Source organism: Vulpes vulpes, chromosome 2 (genome assembly GCF_048418805.1).
Source record: "Vulpes vulpes isolate BD-2025 chromosome 2, VulVul3, whole genome shotgun sequence".
NCBI lineage: Eukaryota > Metazoa > Chordata > Mammalia > Carnivora > Canidae > Vulpes > Vulpes vulpes.
In genome coordinates, this window is record NC_132781.1 from 19,855,872 (window position 1) to 19,877,511 (window position 21,640).

Sequence of the window (21,640 nt, forward strand, 5' to 3'; positions counted from 1 at the left end):
TAAATGAATCTAGGCAAATAGAAAATTAAGGAGAATGGGAGACAGCCAGCTCCTGTAGAGAACAGGGCTTGGGGAGAGCTGGGGGTCAGAGGCAGGGGGGAAGATGACCCTCAAATGAGTCTGAATGATCAGGAAAATCTAAGCAATGGGTTTGAGGGTCTGGAAGGAATAGAAAACTGGAGAGTCTCCCTGCCAAGTTATGGGGAGGTACTGGCACAGATGAACTTTGGAGACCTAGTTTCAGGGACCCAGAATGATAAGGCAGTTTTGCAAGCAGCTAGTGCAGGGATTCTCAAACCCTGATACCCTGATGGAGAATGGGGATGGGGAATAACACCACCACTAGGAACTGTCAGCTCTGTAGATTTGGGGACTCATTCCCAACATCCTGAATCAGAAACCAACGGTGGGGCCCAGCCCTCTGATGCTGGAACACACTGTTTGAGAACTGCTGGTTTAGCGGTTTAGCATAAGGGGCTGCTGGTTGGTATAAAATTATCCGAGGTCTATTTTGTCTCCAGGAGAGGTGGCTCTTGGACCTCTTAAGGAAAACTAAGGTTTGTGGGCTGGTTAGGGGTTCTTATCTACAAGGTTGCAGCAGCTGGCTTCAGTTGACTCTAAAATGGCCCTTTAAATAAATACAAAGCAAAGGACAAAGATTAAATTATATTAGCAGCCTAGGAGCAGAAGGGCCAGACTGCTTAAAAAAACAGCTAGAGATTTTATTAATATTTAAATTGCAGTGAAACCACAGCTGCAGCCTTTGACTCCAGCATAGAGATATGCAAATAGGGCTTTCTAAAGAAAGGCAATTTCAGACAGTCCGCAAGGTAACAAGAACAAATAAAACAAATGATTTTGTAATTTATCTTTATTGACTGATGGAGAGCAGAGTGAATAGAAAACCCTCACCTAGCGAGGGTCGGCCAGGCAGCAGCGGGCTCTGAGGGGAGAAGAGACAGCTGGCCTGGAGGGAGAAAGGCAGGCAAGACCCATCGAGTGGGGACAGGAAAGACCGAGGGACAACAAAAACAGAAGGAGGCAGATGGGAGGAGAAAGATGACTAAATTAGAAGCTAGAAGTGGGGAAAAACGGAAAGCCAGCCCTGGTTTCCGTGGACCATCTGATCTTGCCAGTTCGCCAGGGCAACAGAAGGAATAATCATTAATGACTATCATTTGCCACGTTCCTACTAAGTGCCATGCACTGTTCCCAACATACAAATGAGAAACGTGACACTTTGAGAGGTCGAGCAACTTGTCCGAGGTCACACAACAAAAAGAGTTGGCAAAGCCCTCTTCAGAGAAAGATTTGTGCGAGGCTAAACTGCTGGGAACCAATCTTAGAAGGTGGTGATCTAGGGAAGACCATGTGCCCAGTTCCATGGCAGCCTCTATGCATGTGCACTGCGGTTGTGGAAGGGAGGGAGAAAAGATCCATTTCTGGCCTTCAGATTGCTTGCTGTTTGATGCAGGAGGCTTGAAAGCCTCTGAAAACCCTCACAGAATTGTGCCTTCTGGTTCAGAAGCCCTCTGGGGGCTGTGTGGCCAGACCTCTGGGTGAAGCATCTCAAGCTGACCCTTGGAGCTTGAGTAGGGTTTGGGCTGGGTAAAAAGGAACCCCGGAGATTCCAGAAGGCCCAAGTAAGAACCCTGCAGCTGGCAAAACCGGGGGAAGGAACACCTGATCCAGAAAGAGTTGGGAAAGTCTTCTGCAGATACGTTTCTCTAATACCCCCTAGCTTTCCTAAACCAGCCATCCCAAGCTGAAATCCAGCTTCTCCAATGCTTCACCTGCTACTCCCTCTCCCTGGCCACCCAATATGGGGACCTGTAGGTCCCTAAGGACCACAGAACCTCCACCAATCTTCGAGACCAGAATCTCTCCCCCCGTAGAAAATCCCCAGAAGTTTGCTTTAATGACATCTTCCACGGGTCAGTATTTGCGTGTATATTCTATTTTCTCCATTTGACTAGATGGTCCTTAGGGGCAGGATTAGTATCATTTTATCTTTGTTTGGAACCCAGCCTCAATACCTGGCAGATACTTTTTTACGTACCCAATGAGGAGTTGCTGAATGAATGAGTTCAAGGATGAATTGATGGATACATTGAGTAAAGGGCTTTTCCAACTGCCCCCCTCCCCATTCCCCCCAGGATCTATAGTCCCTGGAAAACCAGCCACCACATTGTGACCTCAGGAGTGCTAATTCCCTTCAGTCCTTCCCACTCACTTTTCTAGAACGCTGATTTATTCCAAAAACAGTGTAAGAGATCTAAGCGTCCACAAATTATTTCCCTTTCTCAGCCCACACCTACAGATTTCCTCCTTGCCTGCCGTGAAGCCTACTCCTTTGTGATTAATCAAGCCAACACCCACACAGACAGAGGACATCCATTTCCCCTACCCCTTCATCCTCCAGCAAGGACCCCTCCAGGCTGGACAGTCAAGACAGATAAACTGCTGCCGCCATCACTGGAGACATAATTATGATGTTCATGATCATCTCTTTGCAAGTTCAAAGCACTGGCACAACTATTATTTCTCCCGCCTCACTTGTTCCCTGGGAGATGGCCAGGGTAAAAATTGTTATTCCCACTTCAGAGGTGATAAAACTGAGGTCCTTGTCAAAGTGAATTGGTGGCAGAGCTGGAACTAACTAGCCTGGGACTCCCTATTCATTAGAACACAGATGGAAATGCCCTCATTATTTGTCTGGACTGTGTTTGTCTGGGAGAGAGGGAGTGTGGACTCTAGTTGGGTGGGGATAGGGGCCAGAGAAGATAAAAGAAAGTTTGTGACCCTGTAAAGTTTCTTTCTCTGCAATGCTGCAGCAGTTGGCACTGGTTAATTCCAGAAGAGTTTTGTTTTGTCTTATTTTGTTTTAAAAACGTTACCACATGTCCTAGATTAGGGAAGGGGGGGGTGGGAAGGTGAATCTGAAGGTAATACAGACACAAAGGTAAGCAGAAGTCTGCCTTCTTCTCCCGAAAACGACATAGAAGCAAATGGTTGTGTGTATTAGCAAGAGGAGCTCAAACTACAACTTATATGAGTCTTCCCAGCTCTTAGAATAAAGATAAAAGGGATCCCTGGGTGGCGCAGCGGTTTGGCGCCTGTCTTTGGCCCAGGGCGCGATCCTGGAGACCCGGGATTGAATCCCACGTCGGGCTCCCGGTGCATGGAGCCTGCTTCTCCCTCTGCCTATGTCTCTGCCTCTCTCTCTCTCTCTCTGTGACTATCATAAATAAATAAAAATTTAAAAAAATTAAAAAAAAAAAAAGAATAAAGATAAAATAAATTGTGCCACACAGGTGTAAAATCTTTCCGTGGTGAAGCCTGTCCCTGGGGCCCATGGAGGGGAGCCCCTCCCTAGTGGCCTGAGGGATCCTGGGGGCTGTCTCCGAGACCTCTGCAGCTGCCAAGATAAGAAGCCTGCTGGTGGGATCATCCCCAAGCTCTGAAAAGCCATGGAAACAAAGATTTGTGCTGTGGCCACATCTGGTTTCAAACCAAATGCCAGAGACATTAAGAAAAAAAAAAAATTCCCAAAGATAGGATCCCAGGGCTGTGCTGGGGAAAGCAGTGATGATCTCTCCTGTCTTCTCCTCTGGGCTAAATAAAGCACAGGGCTTGTCCACTTCAATCTCAGGCCAGCTCTGGGTTTTTCAGCCTTTAGCCCAACACCAGCCTCCATGACTCCTGGACTCTGTGGAGGCCTCAGCAGCCTCCCTGTGCCACTGGAGACCAAGGGTGCAGAGATGGGCAGAGGGATATGATACCCAAGCCCAGAGAGGTGGTGGCTGTGCAACATGGTGACTGCGCTAAATGCCATGGAACTGTATACCTCGAAGTGGTTAATTGTATGTTATATGAATTTCGCCCCAGTTAAAAAAATCTGCGCTGCCCTGGTTGCCTTTTGGGGGTGGGAAGAGAAGCCGCCCAGGCTCACTATAAGGGCTGGGGCTCCCTGCAGGGAGTGGCAGTGAGCAACCAAGGGAAGGCGGGTCTGCACCCCCCCAATCCTTCTCCAGGACCAGATGGGAACTGAGGCTAGGGAGAAAGGCGCCCAACGGGGCAGCTCAGGGGTCTGGGCAGAAGAGAGGCACTCAGGGAAAGCCTGGAGGCTGCAGCCGCCGCTCATTTGCATCATAAGTGATTGGTTTTCCCTGCTCGTCCCTCATTAGGACACAATGGACAGTTGTGTGCTGGTGCAGCAGATCCATTTACCAAGGCAGAGAGAACACAGAGCAAGAGTGACTGACGGGCCAGCGGGGGTGGGGGTGGGGGTGGCCGCCTCCCCTCCCTTGCACCCTCCAGCCCCTGGGACTCACCTTCTCACACACTGAGCAGGGCTCTTAGAGAGTTAAGCCAGCAGAGTTAAGCCAGCTCCCTCATTTTACAGATGGGGAGACTGAGGCGGGAAGAGGGGAGGAGGCTTCTGAGGTCAAGTTCACGACAGAACTGGGGTTTTGAAATCTACCCCCTAGATTCTAGCCTTTTGTTTGGGGACTCCCTCCACTTGCCTGCAGTACCTTCTGCATCCCCACCATAGTCCCTTCCCTTCTATTCCAGGCCTGGGCTGCCATCAGTCTTCTCTCTGTTCCTGCCTGTCTTCAGATCTTTCCTTCCCGATTTCCAGGCAGCCAGGATAATTACTAAACTTCTAATTAACCCCTGCCCTAACAAGGGTGGGGCTGGCAGGAGAGGCAGCAATTTTTAAACGGTCTTGGTGTGTTTGGGGGATAGGTGGGGGGGGGGGAACTGATATGTGTTGGACCTATTATAAGCAGGCACTAGGACAGACATTTGACATAGTTTATCTCATTTCATCTTTTTTTTTTTTTTTTTTTAAGATTTTGAGAGAAAGAGCATGAATTGGGGGGGAGGGGCAGAGGAACAAGCAGACTCCCCGCTGAGCAGGGAGCCGAATGGCAGGGCCTGGGATCATGACCTGAGCCAAAGGCAGACGTTTAACCTACTGAGCTGCCCAGGCGCCCCTCTGCTCATTTCATCTTTTCAGTCTTGCAAGGTAGGTGTTCTTGGAGACCAGAAGAGTAGGAGAGGCTCAGAGAGGTTGGAAAACACGGAGGGAAACACCCAGCTGGCAATTGTAGCTATCCAACTCAGAAATCCCTGTTCTTCCACCATACACCCTGGCATGGGGGCTAAAGTGGGGTACGGGGCCCACCGATTCTGGGCTCCTGGGAGGCACAACTGAAGGAGCCCCCTGCTTTGTCACTCCCCCTAAGCTGCACTTGCCTTTCCTCACAACCCTCTCTACCTTCTGGCTCCCATCTTCTTCTGGGCCCCTTCTGCCTGGTGGTGAAATCTCACAAAGGCAAACTTAGGCCCATGGGGGTTCAGGGAGATGGCCAATCCAGAGGGAGAACCTGAACAAATCTAGCTCCAGACCCTGGAGGTCTCGCTTCTGCTGCCACCGGTTCCCTGTCTGCCCCTCCCCTTTGTGGGTCAAACTCGACAGCATCTGCGTCTCATTGTACTCTGGGGGAAGGGGAGAGTCGGGGGGAGGGGGGGTGAGTGGGTGTCTGTGTGTATGAACATAAGGCCTCCGGGTTCATTCTGACACTGAATGAAAAACTCACCAATTATTCGTCCAATCTCATTAATATGCAGACAGACATCTGTTATTTAGGAGTCAACAGCCGAGGCATTTTCATGGGGGGAGGGGCAATACGCACATGCCCCTTGTTCCTTGGGCTGCTGGGGGTGGGCAGCTGCTGGGGAGCCTCCCCTCTCTCTGACCCTCACCCCCATCCACAAGGAGAGGGTGTAGAGGATTTACTAGAGATGGAGACAGACCTGGGTACTCAGCTGGAAGGGGGAAGTTGGGAGAGGGGCTGCACTGTGTAGAAGGAACTCTTTTGTTGGTAGAGAGGGAAACGGTGGGGTGGGGGGATTTCCCATAGAGGAGCCGAAGAACCCCTTTCTTGGGGAAGCAAGTGTGGAGGAGGTGGAGACAGCGGTACCAGGACTGTCTGCCAGGGTCCTGGTGCCCACTGGGAACCTTGGGGACATGAGTCCTTTCCCCTCACTTCCCTCAGCCTGCAGGACCAGTCTGAGTGTACCTGGGGTGAGGTCACCATGGCAACGTGGGGTTCTCACCCAGAGACTTCAGAAAAGTTTATGGGGTGGGGTGGGGGGGCTTAGAAAAATGGGGAGCAAAGGACCTCAGCCTTTGGAGGAGTCATTAAAGCTCCCTCTGGCCCTCAGGATAGATGTGGGAACAACACACAGAGACCTCCCCCTTCCTGTCTTTTGGCCTGCCTCCAGCCTTTGAATCCTGAGCACCAGTAGTCCCCTCCAAGAGGCCTTTCCTGGTTCCCTGGGGCAGGCTCAGAAGCAGTCTGGCCTGGAAGTCAAAGCTGTAAGGAATAAAGGTTGACACCAGCTCAGCCACCTATCAAGGGTCACAGCTCCTCTACATCCCTTCTCCTCTGACTCTTCCTCAACAACACAGTGCAGTGTATGTGGTGATCAGCTCTTTTCCAGGTGTGAAAGCTGAGGTGCAGATGGTGTAGAACCTCACTGAAGGCTCCCCAGGGAGGAAATGCCAGAGCTGAACCCCAGGCCCTCAGCTTCCAAATCTCCATTTCTTTCTGGAGAGGGTCCCTTTGGGAAAGCCTGGAGTCCCCAGGGGATGACCAAGTCCCCTACCACCCCTACCCTCGCCCCTTCCTTCTCCCTCCTCCCTCCGGGGCAGGCTGATTGTGGGGTTAAGAAACTCTGGCAGCATCACAGCGTGATTAGTTGTTTATTTCATTAAATGATTAACGAGGCTACATTGTTTCCTAAACGGGTGTCTAATTTGTGGGGGAAACAGCTGCAGAGGAGGAAGCTGGGTCTGACTCCTGCATCTGGGGTGGGGGTGGGGGTGGGGGTGAAGTCCTCTCCCTCCAGCCTGCAGGGGCCTCTGAGGATCTAGAAACAGCCCCATTCCCTCCTTCCACTCATCAAGCAAGCGACTAGGCCCAGCAGCACAGTCCCCTCCCCAGAAATCAAATGTCTGGCAACCCAGACCTGCAGAGGAGACCACAATCTCTTCCCGGTGGTATTAGAAATGTATTAAACTTTGGGGGTTCCCCTCACGGATTTATTTACCTAATTATGTTTGCTTTAGGCGGATATTGAAATGCATCTGCATTCCCTGAGTGAGGCAGGAAGAGGGCAGTTGGGAGAAGAGAGGGGGCACAAATGCTCTGCACTTTGGAGGCTATAGGCTTGGGTCTGCTTTGTATCAAAGTCCAAAGTGAAGAAAAAAAGCCATGGCCCCAAATCCTGGGTTGATAGTGTAGCAGGTCCCTGGGAAGGGGTGTGTGTGTGTTGGCGGGGGTGAGGGGTCAGTCCTCTGGGACCAGACTGAGAGCCACCTAGCTGGGCCCCAACCCTCTCCAGCACCCTTCATCCAGGACTTGGGGTCCTGGGAGAGGGTCTTAGAGTCAGCTTCTAACCTCAGTTTGGGTGCCCAGTACCCTCAAAGTGGTCCCAGAACCCTTGGGGAGATTAGCTGAGATGGACCAGAACAGGGTGCTGTAGCAGAGGGAGGGAAAGGGGGGGGTCTGATAAGCCAGCAAGCAGTGGGTTGGGATTTCCTTTCCTCTCAAGATGGGGGGGGGGGGGGTAGCATAGGGAAAGAGGAGCTGTGTTAAATGACACATCTCCAAGCCAAATCCCCCAGCCCTCATCACCTCATCAGATACCTATCTATCCCAAACCTGGTCACTTCATTCTCTGTTTGAAATCCCTGGTGCCTCCTCACATCCTCAAGATGAAGTCCTGGTTCCTTCTTGGGCCTTGCAGTGGCCCTGATGTACCTTTCCAGCCATGTCTTCTGCCCTCCTTGCCATGGCCGCCCCCACCATGGCACACTCTTTCTCATTGCCACGTGTTTGCACATGCTATACCCTCTGCCCAGAATGCCTTTCCTACCCCTCCCCTGCCTGGTAAACAAACTCCTCTTCAACCCTTAGGACCCGGCTCAGTGGACGGTCACCTGAGGCTCTGAGGAGCTCCCACAAGCAAAGCCCTGCCATACCTAGGTACCTCTCTTCCCTGTTGGGCTGGCCTCCAGAGCACAGAGACTGGTCCTTTCAGAACCACAAGCCGGTGTCTGGCACACAGTTCATTGCTCAGTACATATCTGCTGAATGGATGAAGGAAGAATGGGCTGCGAATTCGGGGGGAACCCAGCAGATGGGAAGATGAGGTTTGTGTTCTCGCCCAGAGTGTGTCAGGGAGAACTGGCTGGAGCTGGGGGAGGGGATGGCCAGGGATGGTTCCTGGGGGAGAATGTCACCGAAAAGAGGCCAATGGGACCAGAGCCAGGGAGGGAATACAGGACAATGTGAAACCAGACTCCCAAGAAAACAGACCAGCACTGTCTTTCCTGACAACAAGAGCTCTGGCCAGCCCCTCCACCGGCTTTCCTCCTCTCCAGGGTTGGGGTAGGGGGACTGTGACCTTAACTCACAGCTGATGTTCCCTCTAAAATCATCAAGGAGCTCAAGCTGGAAATGAGAACCCCTACCCTCACCTCCAAGGAAACCCCAGAATCAAACTACTGTCCCCTTGGGTAACTTCACTGCCCTGAAGAGTCAGCTTCTGTGACGTGGAGGATTTTGATACTTTCCTTACCCCCATGGCTACTAGGGCACCAGCAGATTCCAAGCTTGGGCTGGAGATGGTGTACCAGGGGCCTAGACCACTTCAGCGGGATCCCTCCCACACTAGCAGGAGGCCTCAGCTGAGGCCTGGATTGCGTGTTAGACCACTTTAAAACCCCCCTAATCGCTTTGGGATTGTCTGGCTCATTGAGATAGATATTCCCCCAATCTCTCACTCCCCCACCTCTGGTTCCCAAAAGGACACTGCTAATCTGACCATGGCCTTTTTTCTCTATGGGCAGAGACAAGAAAAGTTCTTCCTGAAGCCTAACTTTTCCCTCCTGCTGCTAGAAAGTGGTAGAGTGGGTTTTTAGAAAGCAACAAAACTAAAGCCACAGCCGATTTCCATGGACATGGGCTTTATTTGGGGACAGTTGGGGGAAGGGATCAAGGGAGAGCTAGGATGGTGGGGGAGGGGTTTCTCAACTTGCGTTTTAATTTAGTGCATGTGGCCTGGAGGTTAGGTTGAGTGAGAACAGCCGTGGGAGGGAACGGGGAAAGGCGAAGGGAAGGTCACAGATGGACACGTTCCTTAGAGAAGGAAGCCAAGGCCAGGCTATGGGTTCTGGGGGTGGGGAGGGAAGGCACCCTTCGTATATTAAGACTCAGCCAAAGTCACTGCTTGATGCCAGCTTCCCCAACCCCCTCCAGCCCAGCTCCCAGCCCAGATGCCTGTCCTGCTGGCTTCCTCCATTTCCTGTAGGGAGGAGGGGGGTGAGGATGTGGAGAATGGTGGCACCCTTCTGCCTCCAGCTCTCCTGCCCAGGAGAATCCCTCACTCGGCCTAGCCTGAAGTCCCTGCCAGCGTCAGGCGGTCAGGAAGCCAGGTGCAGCAGGGGGAACACTTGTGCCCTTCACCACCCCTCCTCACACTCTGCCCCACCCTGGCCCCTCACATGAGGTTGCAGCTCTTGGCTCGATCCTTGTGTATCTCGCTCTCGGTCCCGGGCCCCCGGTCCGGCCGGCCTGCCAGCTGAGCAGATCTCTGCAGTCCACGGCGTGAGTCAGTACGACGCAGCTGCCTATGGCCACGGCCAAGGGATGCCACTGTAGCCACATGGAAGACATCCCTGACGCTGCGCTCAGATGACCGGGAGGAGCACTCCACGTAGGACACAGCCCCTACCTGCTTGGCCAGCACAGTGCCCTGGAAGGATGGAGTGAATGGAGGAAGTTATGGGGCAAGGGGTAGGGAGGCTGGGTGGGGTGGGGTGGAAGTATTATCAAGGGATCCGGTCAGAGGTCAAAGGCTGAGCAAGGGATGAGCCAAATAGGATGTTATCAAATCAGAGATGGAGAGGGGCAGAAGTGAAAGGTCCAGGCTGGGGCTAGGTCAGAGGTCAAGAGTCCCACCTGCTCATGTGTAACTGGGATAAGCCTCTGCTTGGACAGCTCCCTCAGTGTGGCCAGGTCGGTGCGCATATCCAGTTTACAGCCAACCAGCACAACCTTGGCATTGGGGCAAAACTCCTGAGTCTCCCCTTGCCACTATTTGGGGGAAGAAAACAGTTATGGAGGGATAGGAGGAGGCACACGGTGAACTCTTGCTCTGGGCCAGGAGAACACCCTTCCTCACATCATGCAGAAACCATGCACCCCTCTGGACTCTCCCATGTGAGCAGGAAGGTATGAATGGTGGGCCTGGGCTGGAAGCAGGATGGGGTATAGGAAAGGGAAGGGAGAGAAGGACTGTGGTCCTGGATCACATGGCCCTGCTTCTACCTCAGTGACCAGGAAGGGTCTACCAGCCTGAAACCTTCCCATTCCCAACCCCTTCCCCAAATTTGTTCCCAAGAACAGACCAATCCCCCCGCCCCCCCACTACAGCTGCTTTAGTGGACTTCTGTCCTTTCAACATGGGCTTTTCTCATGGAAATGGAGGCCTGGAGAGGAGACCACAGGGTTCTCCAGAGCTCCTGGAGCAGCATTCCCAATCCCACCATCTGGTGTTCCCACACCCAAGGAGATGGGGAGGATAGATAAGGAATATCTTGAGTTCTTCTCCCTGTCCTCCTCTGTCTCCCCCAGGTGCTGAATCCAGCTCTGAGGGCAGACTTCCAGGAAGCGGAGGTGGGAAGAGTGGGCAGGATAGAGAAGGATGAGAGAGCTTCACACATTCTCCAGCTGATGACCGTGCCCCAGGCATCACTCTCTCCTCTTGGCCCATGCTGTGTCAGGACCATCGTTTCTGGTCCCCCTGAGTCTAACCATCCTGCTTCCCCAGGCTCCCACCTTCTTGAGGACACTGTCCAGTGTTTCTGGTCGGCTAATGTCGAAGCAGATGAGCACAGCATCTGAATCAGGATAGGCCAGAGGTCGGACGTTATCATAGTAAGAGGAACCTGAGAGAACACAGGGAAGGAGGAGACAGATGAGGGTCCTGAGTGGGTAGGTGGCCTTGAAAGGAATAGGAGACCTAACCAATCCTGGTCAAGGGTTGCTAGGAGTGGAGAATGGAAAGAGCATCCTGGGTTTCTCCAAGGATGGGAATAGGCAAAGGTGAGGTTAGATGGCAGAGAACAGCTCTCCACTTCCCTAGGGGCTTCTTTAAAAGTAATCATTCTTCATCTTCTCTGAGTCTTTGAGAAGCTCATGAAATCTCTCCACATTCTCAAAAGTTTGCATGTGCTTTCTGGGCTTTGACAGACATCTTCTAAAGCCCTCCAGGGGAGCCGAGATTTAAAAAAACAAAAAACCTTCTTTTTTGGAGGAGGGGAGGGGCAGAGCTCTCCCACCCACTTGGGACATCTCAGATTTCTATACTTCAGTCTATAGAAGCAGTTCCCCACCCCTCAAACAAATTCTAAATGTCTTTTCTAAACCCAGCTCTATTTCCTGAGAAACAAGTTCCAAAATAAATCCATTCCTCCCAACTTTCCCAGGTAAGCAAGCTGAGAGGATGGAATACTGGGCTTTCTCTCCCTTAGGACAAGGTTTCTATGTGTCTCTGCAAACTCTGCCTCAGTTTCTCTGGTTTTAAGCAGAACATTGATTTTCCTTCCTCCTAAAATTGGTTGGATGGGCTGGGCTTACCTGGAGCCTAAGGGTCTAGCCAAGGGAGGGGCGAGGGTAGGAGCCTAGGAAGTCAGGGTGACCCCAGGGACTTGGCTACCTGAAGTGTCCCACATGTTGAGCTCAATGCGGCGCTTGTCGATCTCAAAGCTCGCGGTGTAGTTCTCAAACACGGTGGGGACATAACTCTGCAGAGAGGGATGGGTCAAGATGTGATCCTCCAGTCTTCAAGCCAGACAAATGCCCTCCTCACTCCCACACATCTTCCAGCCCAGCCCCTGGACGCAAGTTGGTCTGGTGTTGGGCAAAGAGGAGATCCCGGGAGCGGCTGTCTCAGCGGAATGTCTGCTAGGCTCCCAGACCCCCTCCCGGTCCCTTCGGGCCCTAGTTCTTCCCCTCTCCGATGCCCAGGACCCCCGACATTCCCCTAGCGTCCCCTCCTGGATCTCTGGTTCTCCCAAACCCCACTCATCTCACTCTGCTCCCCAATCCCTCCCACCCCAATCCTCTGCAGTCCCCCGGAGCCCCCAACGCCTCCCTCGGTCCCCGGTCCGCGAACCCCTCTCTCTCGACCCTGGTTACCCCGGCACCCATTTCGGTTCGTCCCCTAGGGCCCTGATCACCCACCCTCGCGGCCTCAGCGCCCTCCTCCCAAGACGCGGGTCCCTCACCCCGGGGTAGGCGTCCTTGGCGAACACCTGCAGCAGCGCCGTCTTGCCGCACTCCGCGTCCCCCACCACCACGATCTTGCAGCGGCCGCTCTGCCCCTCCATAGTCCCGGCTACGCGCCGGCCCCCTGCGCAGCCCCCCTCCGGGGCCCCCCTGCCGCCTCCCCCGCCGCTGCAGCTGCAGCCGCTCGGGCCGCCGACACCGGCATCTCGCGGGCCCGCGCCGAGCCCCCGCCCGGGGCCGCGGCCCCCCCTCCGCCCCGCCCCCAGCCCGACAGCCGCGCCCCCGGCCCCGCCTCCCGCCCGCGCAGCCTAGGGGGCGGGGCCCAGAGGAGTGGGGCGGGGCCCAGGGAAGCCGAGGGCCCGGAGCGGGGTTCCAGCGCGCGGGGCCGGGGGTCTGGGGGGCCCCTGCGGGTTTGGGGCGGGCTAAGCCAGGTTGATTTGAGTGTTTTGACTTCTTTGGAGAGGGGCGCGGGGCAGAGTTCCGGTGAAGTTCTGAGGGGTAGGGTGAAAGCAGCAAACGCGCGAGGCTCGGGCCTTGTGCGTGCCCACGCGTGCACGCGGGTGTGCTAGTGCGGACACGCGCGGGGGCAGCCATCCGCTTCCTGAACAGGAGGGGGTGCGAGATGGCAGGGGAAGGAGGGAGTCTTTTTGGTTCGATCTTACTCCCTTCTCCCTCATCGTCCCGGCAGGGAGTCTTGGGGATACGAAGGTATGGACTCCAACACACCCACCCGGTCAATGGTGACATCATGGCTTTCCGTCCCCATGGCAACGAACGTCATAGTCTGGGGCTGGGGTGGCTTCACCGGGGGCCTGGACTAGCAGGGAAGTGTGGACTGAGTTTTTCTCCAGCCGAGACCAGGGTGGAAAGTTTCGGGTGAACTGCGTCCTCTGGTGGATACTTTGGGGAGACAGATGGGGAGGAAGAGGATAATAGAACTGCCCACGATGACAGCCTTGCTGGAGCCAGAGACAAGCTCTAAGGTCATTTAAGACTTGATCCGAAGCCTAGCGATAATCACACCAGTGTTTTGTGTTTGCATGTAATGCTTTACATTTGAAAGCGCTTCTTTATTTTTTTTAATTTTTTTAAAGGATTTTATTTGTTTATTCATGAGAAACACAGAGAAAGGCAGAGGCAGGGACGTAGGCAGAAGGGAGAAGCAGGCTCCCCGCAGGAGCCCGATGTGGGACCCGATCCCGGGTCTCCAGGATCACACCCTGGGCTGAAGGCGGCGTTAAACTGCTGAGCCACCCGGGCTGCCCCAGATGGAGAGTTTTAGAGTTGGCTTCCCTGCTCCAAGTTGCCAATGCAGGACCACACGAATGGGTCACATGTGGGTACAGTTAGAGCCTGAGGAACAGCTTAGTTGTTTGGGTTCTAGTCCATAGGTGGCTGGCTCCCCAAATCTTTTTTTTTTTTTTTTTTTAAGATTTTATTTATTCATGAGAGACAGAGACACAGGCAGAGGGAGGAGCAGGCTCCTCGCAGGGAGCCCGACGTGGGACTCGATTCCGGGTCTTCAGGATCACGTCCTGGGCCGAAGGCGGCGCTAAACCGCTGAGCCACCTGGGCTGCCCTGGCTCCCCAAATCTGATAGAAGCTCAGATATTGTTTTTTTTAAAGATTTATTTATTCATGACAGGCACAGACTGAGAGAGAGAGGCAGAGACATAGAGAGAGAAGCAGGCTCCTCGCAGGAAGCCCGATGCGGGACTCGATCCCAGATTCCGGGATTATGGCCTGAGTTGAAGGCAGGCGCTCAACCACTGAGCCACCCAGGCTTCCCGAAGCTCAGGTTTCGGGATCGTCCTTCAGATTGTTCTTTATATATTGCTTATCTCGCATAGACTTATTATGAATCAATACGCAAATTAAGTCGCAGTCTGGACGACCTTAAGAATGCCCTCGCGAGGGTCTCTCCAGACATTCCTGGTCTCCAGGTTCCGCGCTCCGGCTACACCCGCGCGATGGCCCTGGCCCTTTAAGTCGGCGCGCGAGGCCCCGCCCCCGCCTGGTGCCCCGCCCCTCCCGCTCGGAGTCCGCAGCCGCCGCTGCCTGCGACGCGCGCCCCGCCCTCCCCAGCTGTGCACCCTCCGTCCAGCTGCGCGCACGTCGGGAGTCCCAGACATGTCCGCGGAGAGAGAAGCAGCCGAGGCGGCCACCGTGGTGGCCGCCTCCGAAGCAGGGGCCGGAGAAGACGCCCATTCTCAGCCACCGAAAGCCGAGGCCGCTGGCGACACCCAACCACCCGCGACTTCCGAGGGGGCCGCCGCCGCGTCGCCGCCGCCGCCGCTGCGGTGCCTGGTGCTCACCGGCTTCGGGGGCTACGACAAGGTGAAGCTGCAGAGCCGGCCGGCCGGGCCCCCGGCCCCCGGCCCCGGGCAGCTGACGCTGCGCGTCCGGGCTTGCGGGCTCAACTTCGCCGACCTTATGGCCCGGCAGGGGCTGTACGACCGGCTGCCGCCTTTGCCCCTCACCCCGGGCATGGAGGGCGCCGGCGTCGTGGTCGCGGTGGGCGAGGGAGTCAACGACCGCAAGGTGAGCGGGCCCTGGCAGGGCGGGGAGAGGCTGCCCAGGCCATGCAGTGGGGCTCGGGTGGGCGGGGGCCGGGGGTGTGGCAGGGCGGAGGAAAACTGGCACCGGGTAGACGGGCGTGGAAGGCGTTGGAAGGGAACCTGTGTGTCAGGGGGCTGGGGAACTGGGTCTGTATTGGAGAGTAGGTGGTGGAGATGGAGTTATCGTCCCTTCCCCGACCATTTTTAATTGTGGCCGCCGCCCAGAAGCGGCGGCGGTGGTGGTAGTTTGGGGGGGGTGGGAGCACAATAAGGCACTGGGCGCATGCGCACAACGACCTTACCAACTACCCCTTCCTCGCCCCCCCCCCCCCCCCCCCCCCGCCAACTCCCAGTTTAAAACCCCACCTGTACCCCTGGCACGAAACATTTCCCGGGTAATTGTGGTGTGTGATCAGTGCCGATCAGTACCGATCAGTGCCTTTTTTCCCCGAGGAGCTTGGGGACTATGTAGTCCGGGTTGGGCGGGGACGCATGACCCTGCCAGAGCCCCAGTCACATGCAGCCCCGTGGTCTGTGGGGGTGTGAGGAGGCCCCTCCCAGAGCTGGGCCAAAGAGAGGAGGCACGCCCATCATGGAGGAGAGGGAGCCTGACACCGCTCTCCCACCGGCCTGACACTGCCTCTCTGATCTTGGGGTTGGCGGGGACGAGATTGGGTCTCTGGATCTTTGTTTTAGGCTCTCTGTATCCCGTGACTGCACTATCTCCTCCTCCGGTGACTCAGCCTGGGGGCCGCGACCCCAGGCTGCCCTTGGGAACGTTGGGGGGCGGGGGCGTTGGTGGGGGTGGGGAACACGTCTCCTCCTTCCTCCCAGAGGACCCTCACCTCAGAAACCCCGACGGTGCCCATTTGGACTGGGGGATTGGGGTGGGGGGGTGTGGCACCGGGAGCAGGTTGGCCCAGCTCTGCCGGTCTGTTTCTCCTTTCGTTTATCATTAATCTTGGCCACAAACCCCGACAGCGTAGAGTTCCAAATGAGCAATTTTGTGAGAGACTTAGAGTGAAGCCTTTGCACAATCATTTGTTTGGGGATTTCTTTTTAAATCAGCTCCCTGCAAGAGAGGCCCCTCAGATGCAACCTTCCTCTTGCTAGTCCCAGATCCCAGAGCTGGAATTCTTGGATTTATTGTGCATGCAAACATCTTTTTAAAGTGCTTCTGCCTCCATTCAGCTCTGGCTCCACCCTTTCCACTGACTTCTAAGTAATCCCACTCTTCAGAAGGTGCTAGGAGGAATTTGGTGTGTGTGTTGAGGGGGGAATTGTAGTTCATGTTTGAAGGCCACCCACCTAACCTCCCTCCCCACACTTTCCGCTTAGTAAATACAGGATATCCTGTCCAGAGCAAGAACCTGATGCAAGAGGCTGGATTCTGTGGGGAGAGCGCTCCTTCCCTCCAGATGTGGAAGGAGGAGGGGTCATGGCCCTGCCCTGTGATGGGCAGAGGGGTGGGCTTTAGCCTGGGTAGGTGAGCCTTGTTCTGGGCCAGATTGGTCACAGCCCTGGCTAACCACTGCACTTCCCAGCACTCCTGAGCTCTTTCTGAGTCTCCTAGTCCTGAGTCCTAGGGTGGAATGCTTCCATTCCCCAGACCTCATCTCAGGCCGGTGCTGGCAAGGGCAGATCCCAGCCTGCCTTCAGTTCCCCTTGTGCATGGAGTGTGGGGACTTGGGGACATGAAAAGGGGTGTGTGTTGGGGATCCCTGGATGGCTCAGTGGTTTAGCGCCTGCCTTCGGCCCAGGGCATGATTCTGGAGTCCCAGGATTGAGTCCCACGTCAGGCTTCTGCATGGAGCCTGCTTCTCCCTCTGCCTGTGTCTCTGCCTCTCTCTCTCTCTCTCTGCCTCTCTCTCTCTCTCTGTGTGTGTGTGTGTGTGTCTCTCATGAATAAATAAATAAAATCTAAAAAAAGAAAAGAAAAGAAAAGAAAAGAGGTGTGTGTGGGACTCCCATCCCTCTCTCCATGGATCGATCCCAAGTCTCCTTAATGTACAGAATTCCCATCATTCCTGGCAGGGACCAAAACAGACTGGGATTGTCCTAGAATAGCACCCACATTTCCCTCTGCATGGCCTTCAGAGAGTGAGGAGAGGCCTTGCTTTCTTCAGAGATTACCCCCTTTCCTCTGCCCTCCTCTTGACCCCAGATGCTAAGCTGCAGGGAAAGATTCTGTTTTCTTAGCTCCCTTTCCCTCCTGCAGTGAGGCTCTTGTGCAGGTGGCTGGGGCGGGTCCAGAGTAGGGAGAGGGGATACCTCTTCCTGGTGGTTTAGGGCTGTGTGGCTGTCTTTGTACATCACCCCAACCCCTTGTCTCTGGGTGAAGGTGTTTTCTGAGCCCCCAGTGCTGGCTCAAATGCTTCTTGTGAGGTTATTGCACCAGCCATAGCTGCTCAGAGATCTTTATGGCCCCCTATCATTATTATTACCTAATACTTTGAACTGCTTACTCTGTGCCAGACACTGAGCTAAAAATTACCAAATGATTTTTTTTTTGCCACTTAATCCTTATAATTGCCCTATTTTACAGACAGGAAAACTGGAGCTCAAAAAGATTAAATAGTTTTTATTTGCCCAAGGTCACACTGTCAGTAAACAGCAGAGCCCTTTTTTTTTTTTTTTTTTTTAATTTTTATTTATTTATGATAGTCACAGAGAGAGAGAGAGGCAGAGACACAGGCAGAGGGAGAAGCAGGCTCCATGCACCGGGAGCCCGATGTGGGATTCGATCCCGGGTCTCCAGGATCGCGCCCTGGGCCAAAGGCAGGCGCCAAACCGCTGCGCCACCCAGGGATCCCCCCTTTTTTTTTTTTTTAAACCAAAACAGTTTGATCTCTTAAACAGTACTCCATGCTGCCCTAACTGTAAGCTTCTTGCATTCAGGGATCTTACACAATAGTGAAGTATAAATCTATAGAGTCAAGATAAAGACAGTATCTACCTCAAAGAGCTGAGAAGGATTAATTGAGTGTTTTTATATAATAAACTTACTATAGCACTTGGAGTTGGGCCTGGCCTCTGGTAAGCACTCAGTAAAGGTAAGTTGTTATTATTTTCCGTGGTATTATTATTACTATTACTGTGACTACTGTGGCTGCTTCTTTTGCCACTTCATTGCCAGGAAGAGGGCCTTGAACGTAGTAGAAGGTCATAAATTGCCGGTGTGTGAATGGGCAAGGGACCGAATGATACTCTTCTTTCATTCTTCAAGGTAGGGGACCGGGTGATGGTGTTGATCCGGTCAGGCATGTGGCAGGAGGAGGTGACTGTGCCCTCAGCCCAGACCTTCCAGATGCCAGAGGCCATGACCTTTGAGGAAGCCGCTGCCTTGCTGGTCAATTACATCACAGCCTACATGGTCCTCTTTGACTTCGGCAATCTACGGCCTGGCCACAGCGTCTTGGTACACATGGCTGCAGGTGACAGGCCTCCTCCCTTCATCCCCCCCCCCCACCCACATTTCCTTCGGGGCCCCTTCCCTGCAGCCTGTCTGGACGGTTGTCATGGCAACACCAGGCTGCCTCGGCCTCTGGCTCCCAGAGGGCTCTGCAGTATTGTTGCCGTGGTAACACTCAGGCACCAGGTCCAGCCTGGCGTGCTATCCATAGCAACGTGCCCTCAGCCAGCACCCCCTCCTTTGCCAGCTACCCTCCCCTCAGTTCTCCATCATGGATATTGGATGTTATGAGGAGAGAAAGCCTCTACATGAGCCCAGGAAAAATGAAAGTGATGAGCAGAGTCCTTGAGAGGCAGGAACAGGGGGCGGTGGCGGGGTGACCCCACATCCCCCCTCATGAAACCATCTTGCCACAGGGGGTGTGGGTATGGCTGCCGTGCAGCTGTGCCGCACAGTGGAGAATGTGACGGTGTTCGGGACAGCCTCGGCCAGCAAGCACGAGGTGCTGAAGGAGAACGGGGTCACACACCCCATCGACTATCACACGACTGACTACGTGGATGAGATCAAGAAGATCTCCCCCAAAGGTGGGGTGGGCGTTTGGACAGGGAACAGGGTGGCCCAGAACAGGGAGGGGCGCACCAGATCTGTGGATCCTAATGCTGTTCCTGGGCACCCCCTCTACTCTGTGACAGGAGTGGACATCGTCATGGACCCCCTGGGTGGGTCAGATACTGCCAAGGGCTACAATCTCCTCAAACCCATGGGCAAAGTGGTCACCTATGGTGAGTTAGCAGGCTGTGAGGGGGAGCAGGGTGGGTCTAAAGGGCATGATGTAGAGGCCCAGGGACTCAGGTGCTCAAGCAAGCATCTGGGTGAGGGTGAGCCGGGTTGGGTGCTGCTTGCAGATTGCTGCCTCTGGGGTGGAGCTATTGTCATTCTCATTCACTCCTTTTCCTACGAGTCACAGTGAATTCTGTGTTCTTTCTGTTCTCCCGTTTGGGGAGTATTCCAGATGCAAAATCCATCATCAGTTGGCCTGCCTATGTCTTACTCTCCTGGGCTTCTTGGGCAAGCTGCATTGTCATTTGAAAAACTGTTTCACAAAAAAGTCAACAAATAAATAAAGATGAGGGCAATTTTTGAGTCAGCTGGAGACCATTTAGGCCTGGCAGCCAGCAGGTGGGGGGATTAGCTGGCACTCCGTGTATATATGCTAAGAGGCCCACAGAGGGCAGGTAAGCATGGATTTGGACAGGGACGTGCCTGGTACTGGGATTTACAGGCTGTGTCTCCCCATCCCTCAGGAATGGCCAACCTGCTGACCGGCCCCAAGCGGAACTTGATGGCCCTGGCACGCACATGGTGGAATCAGTTCAGCGTGACTGCTCTGCAGCTGCTGCCGGCCAACCGAGCTGTGTGTGGCTTCCACCTGGGCTACCTGGAGGGTGAGGTAGAGCTAGTCAGTGGTGTGGTGGCCCGCCTCCTGGCTCTGTACAACCAGGGCCACATCAAACCCCACATTGACTCTGTGTGGCCCTTTGAGAAGGTGAGTGTGATGACTGCAGGGAGGGCCAAGGTGGGAGCCCTGAAGGTTGGGGTCCCAGGGGTGGGATTCCCGAGAAGAGGAGGGGGACTCTTTCAGGCTGGCTCTCTGGAGGGGCTGGACGGCACTGGGAGCCAGGTCTTATTTTCCTCTCCAGGTGGCAGATGCCATGAGGCAGATGCAGGAGAAGAAGAATGTGGGCAAAGTCCTTCTGGTGCCTGGACCAGAGAAGGAGAACTAGGGCGGGGGGCTGGCAGAGACCCTCATGGCCCGGGAAGAGAGAGACTGGGGAGCCGCGTTAATGTTGATCACCAGACTCTCTTACATTTCATCCTCTCTCATAACGCTCTGCCCTCTCTCCCCCGAAAGGTCTCCATCGTGATGACGTCTCCCCTGCCCTGTTCTGTCTCCTTAGGCAGGGCTGCCCCCTCCCCCTTCCTGCCCTCGGAAGAGGTTGGGAAGTGACCACTTGGATGTCTGGGCCCTGCCAAGGGGACAGGGAGGGTCAGAGGGAGGCCGGCTGCTTCCTGCCCCCACCCTTTCCCTGGGCCCGCTGTGCTGCTTTTGTGCCAAGGTTAGCCAATCCCTTTCCGTCCAGTTCTGTGTGCTTCCACTTCTGCCTCATCTCCCCTCCCACCCCTGCCCCACACCGACCCCTCCCACCCCCCAAAGAATTGAAATGTCAGCTCAGGATATGGGGCCAATCTGTGTGAATCTAGCATGTCCCCGTCTCGCCCTCGTGTCCCTTCAGCCCAGGCCAACCAGGGCCCACCTCTGAACCCTGCGGCCTCTTGTCCCCCACCTCCTCAAGCACAACTGGGCTGCTTCCACCTCCAGGTTTTCTGCCACTCTCCACCAACGTTGCCTCTTACAACAGGGGTGGGAATCAGACCTGCTCCCCTAGGTCACAACTGTGGGAGGGACACAGCCCCCCCCCCCCACCTCCCCCTTCACTGAGTTCTCTGGAGTTGTTCTCAGTGCCTTAGCAACGGAAAACCTGTGCTTGCATGTGGGGCGGGGGGCCCTGTCTCACATCTCCTTCTCTACCCCCGTACTCCCCAGTGCCTTCCTTGTTCTGCTGGAGCTGGGGTTTTGCTGCCTCCCAGTCCCACAACACTGCCAAAAATCTGTGTGCGTGCCAGTGGGTGGGGGGGCAGGGGCCAGCCCTAGCCTCCTGGGGTCTCTGCTGTGTCCTGTCTCTGGGGCTGTCATTTCTCTGTGGCTGATTGAAAAGAAAAAGGCAGGGCAACTTTCTCAGCCTTGCAGATAAGTGTGGCATTTACCAGCCTGAGCTCTGAGAGGCTGTGCCATCTGTTTCTTGTTCTGGGACCAAAGTAAAAAAAAAATCAAAGCACATTTCCCGTGTCATCAAGGGAGGCCCGTGGCCTTCTCAGAGCAGGGGGCGCCTTTTCGAACTCAGCCCCGAACTTTGTTTACATGGGTGGGGAGATGGACCGGGGTGGGGGTGGGGGTGGTCAGGAGGAGGGGGTGTTGAGGACCTGGGCTGCTAGAACCAAAGCAGGGACTTCCTGGCTGGAGGGGTATAACCCCCCTCAGCCCTCCGACGTGGAATTTGGGTTATTGCCCAGGCACTGCCAGTGGGAGGTGAGGTGAGGAGCTCAGCCTCTTCATTGTCTAAATGAGGCCTGAACGTGTGAAGTGCGATTTCTGCTTTTCGTGTACCCCCCCCAACCCTCCCCACCCCGGTTTACCGAAGCTGCCTTTGTGTTTGTGTCAATAAAAAGCCAAACCCTGG

The 21,640-nt window shown here is 54.8% G+C and overlaps 2 protein-coding genes across 2 annotated transcripts; one reads left to right on the top strand and one right to left on the bottom strand.

Moving 5' to 3' along the window:
* Nucleotides 1–6,756: 6,756 nt before the first annotated feature.
* RND2 (Rho family GTPase 2) lies at nt 6,757–12,617 on the bottom strand. The gene is made up of 5 exons (XM_025987061.2): nt 12,368–12,617; nt 11,797–11,884; nt 10,917–11,026; nt 10,038–10,172; nt 6,757–9,831 (listed from the first exon to the last, which is right to left on the bottom strand). The coding sequence occupies exons 1-5, from the start codon at nt 12,467–12,469 to the stop codon at nt 9,577–9,579; spliced, it is 690 nt and encodes a 229-aa protein (XP_025842846.1). The 5' UTR covers nt 12,470–12,617; the 3' UTR covers nt 6,757–9,576.
* A 343-nt stretch (nt 12,618–12,960) lies between these two features.
* On the top strand, nt 12,961–21,639 carry VAT1 (vesicle amine transport 1). The gene is made up of 6 exons (XM_072747117.1): nt 12,961–14,909; nt 18,153–18,360; nt 18,755–18,925; nt 19,034–19,123; nt 19,646–19,887; nt 20,042–21,639. The coding sequence occupies exons 1-6, from the start codon at nt 14,271–14,273 to the stop codon at nt 20,123–20,125; spliced, it is 1,434 nt and encodes a 477-aa protein (XP_072603218.1). The 5' UTR covers nt 12,961–14,270; the 3' UTR covers nt 20,126–21,639.
* Nucleotide 21,640: the final 1 nt, after the last annotated feature.

Bases quoted from the DNA above. Each gene is read 5' to 3' on its own strand.
- RND2 (XM_025987061.2), bottom strand. From the start codon at position 12,469: ATGGAGGGGCAGAGCGGCCGCTGCAAGATCGTGGTGGTGGGGGACGCG. The intron at 11,027-11,796 runs GTAGCCAAGTCC...GTGTTCTCTCAG, and splicing joins CAACATGTGGGACACTTCAG to GTTCCTCTTACTATGATAAC. The intron at 9,832-10,037 runs GTGGGACTCTTG...CCATCCTTCCAG, and splicing joins TCCCAGTTACACATGAGCAG to GGCACTGTGCTGGCCAAGCA.
- VAT1 (XM_072747117.1), top strand. From the start codon at position 14,271: ATGCCCTCGCGAGGGTCTCTCCAGACATTCCTGGTCTCCAGGTTCCGC. The intron at 18,926-19,033 runs GTGGGGTGGGCG...ACTCTGTGACAG, and splicing joins CAAGAAGATCTCCCCCAAAG to GAGTGGACATCGTCATGGAC. The intron at 19,888-20,041 runs GTGAGTGTGATG...TTTCCTCTCCAG, and splicing joins CTGTGTGGCCCTTTGAGAAG to GTGGCAGATGCCATGAGGCA.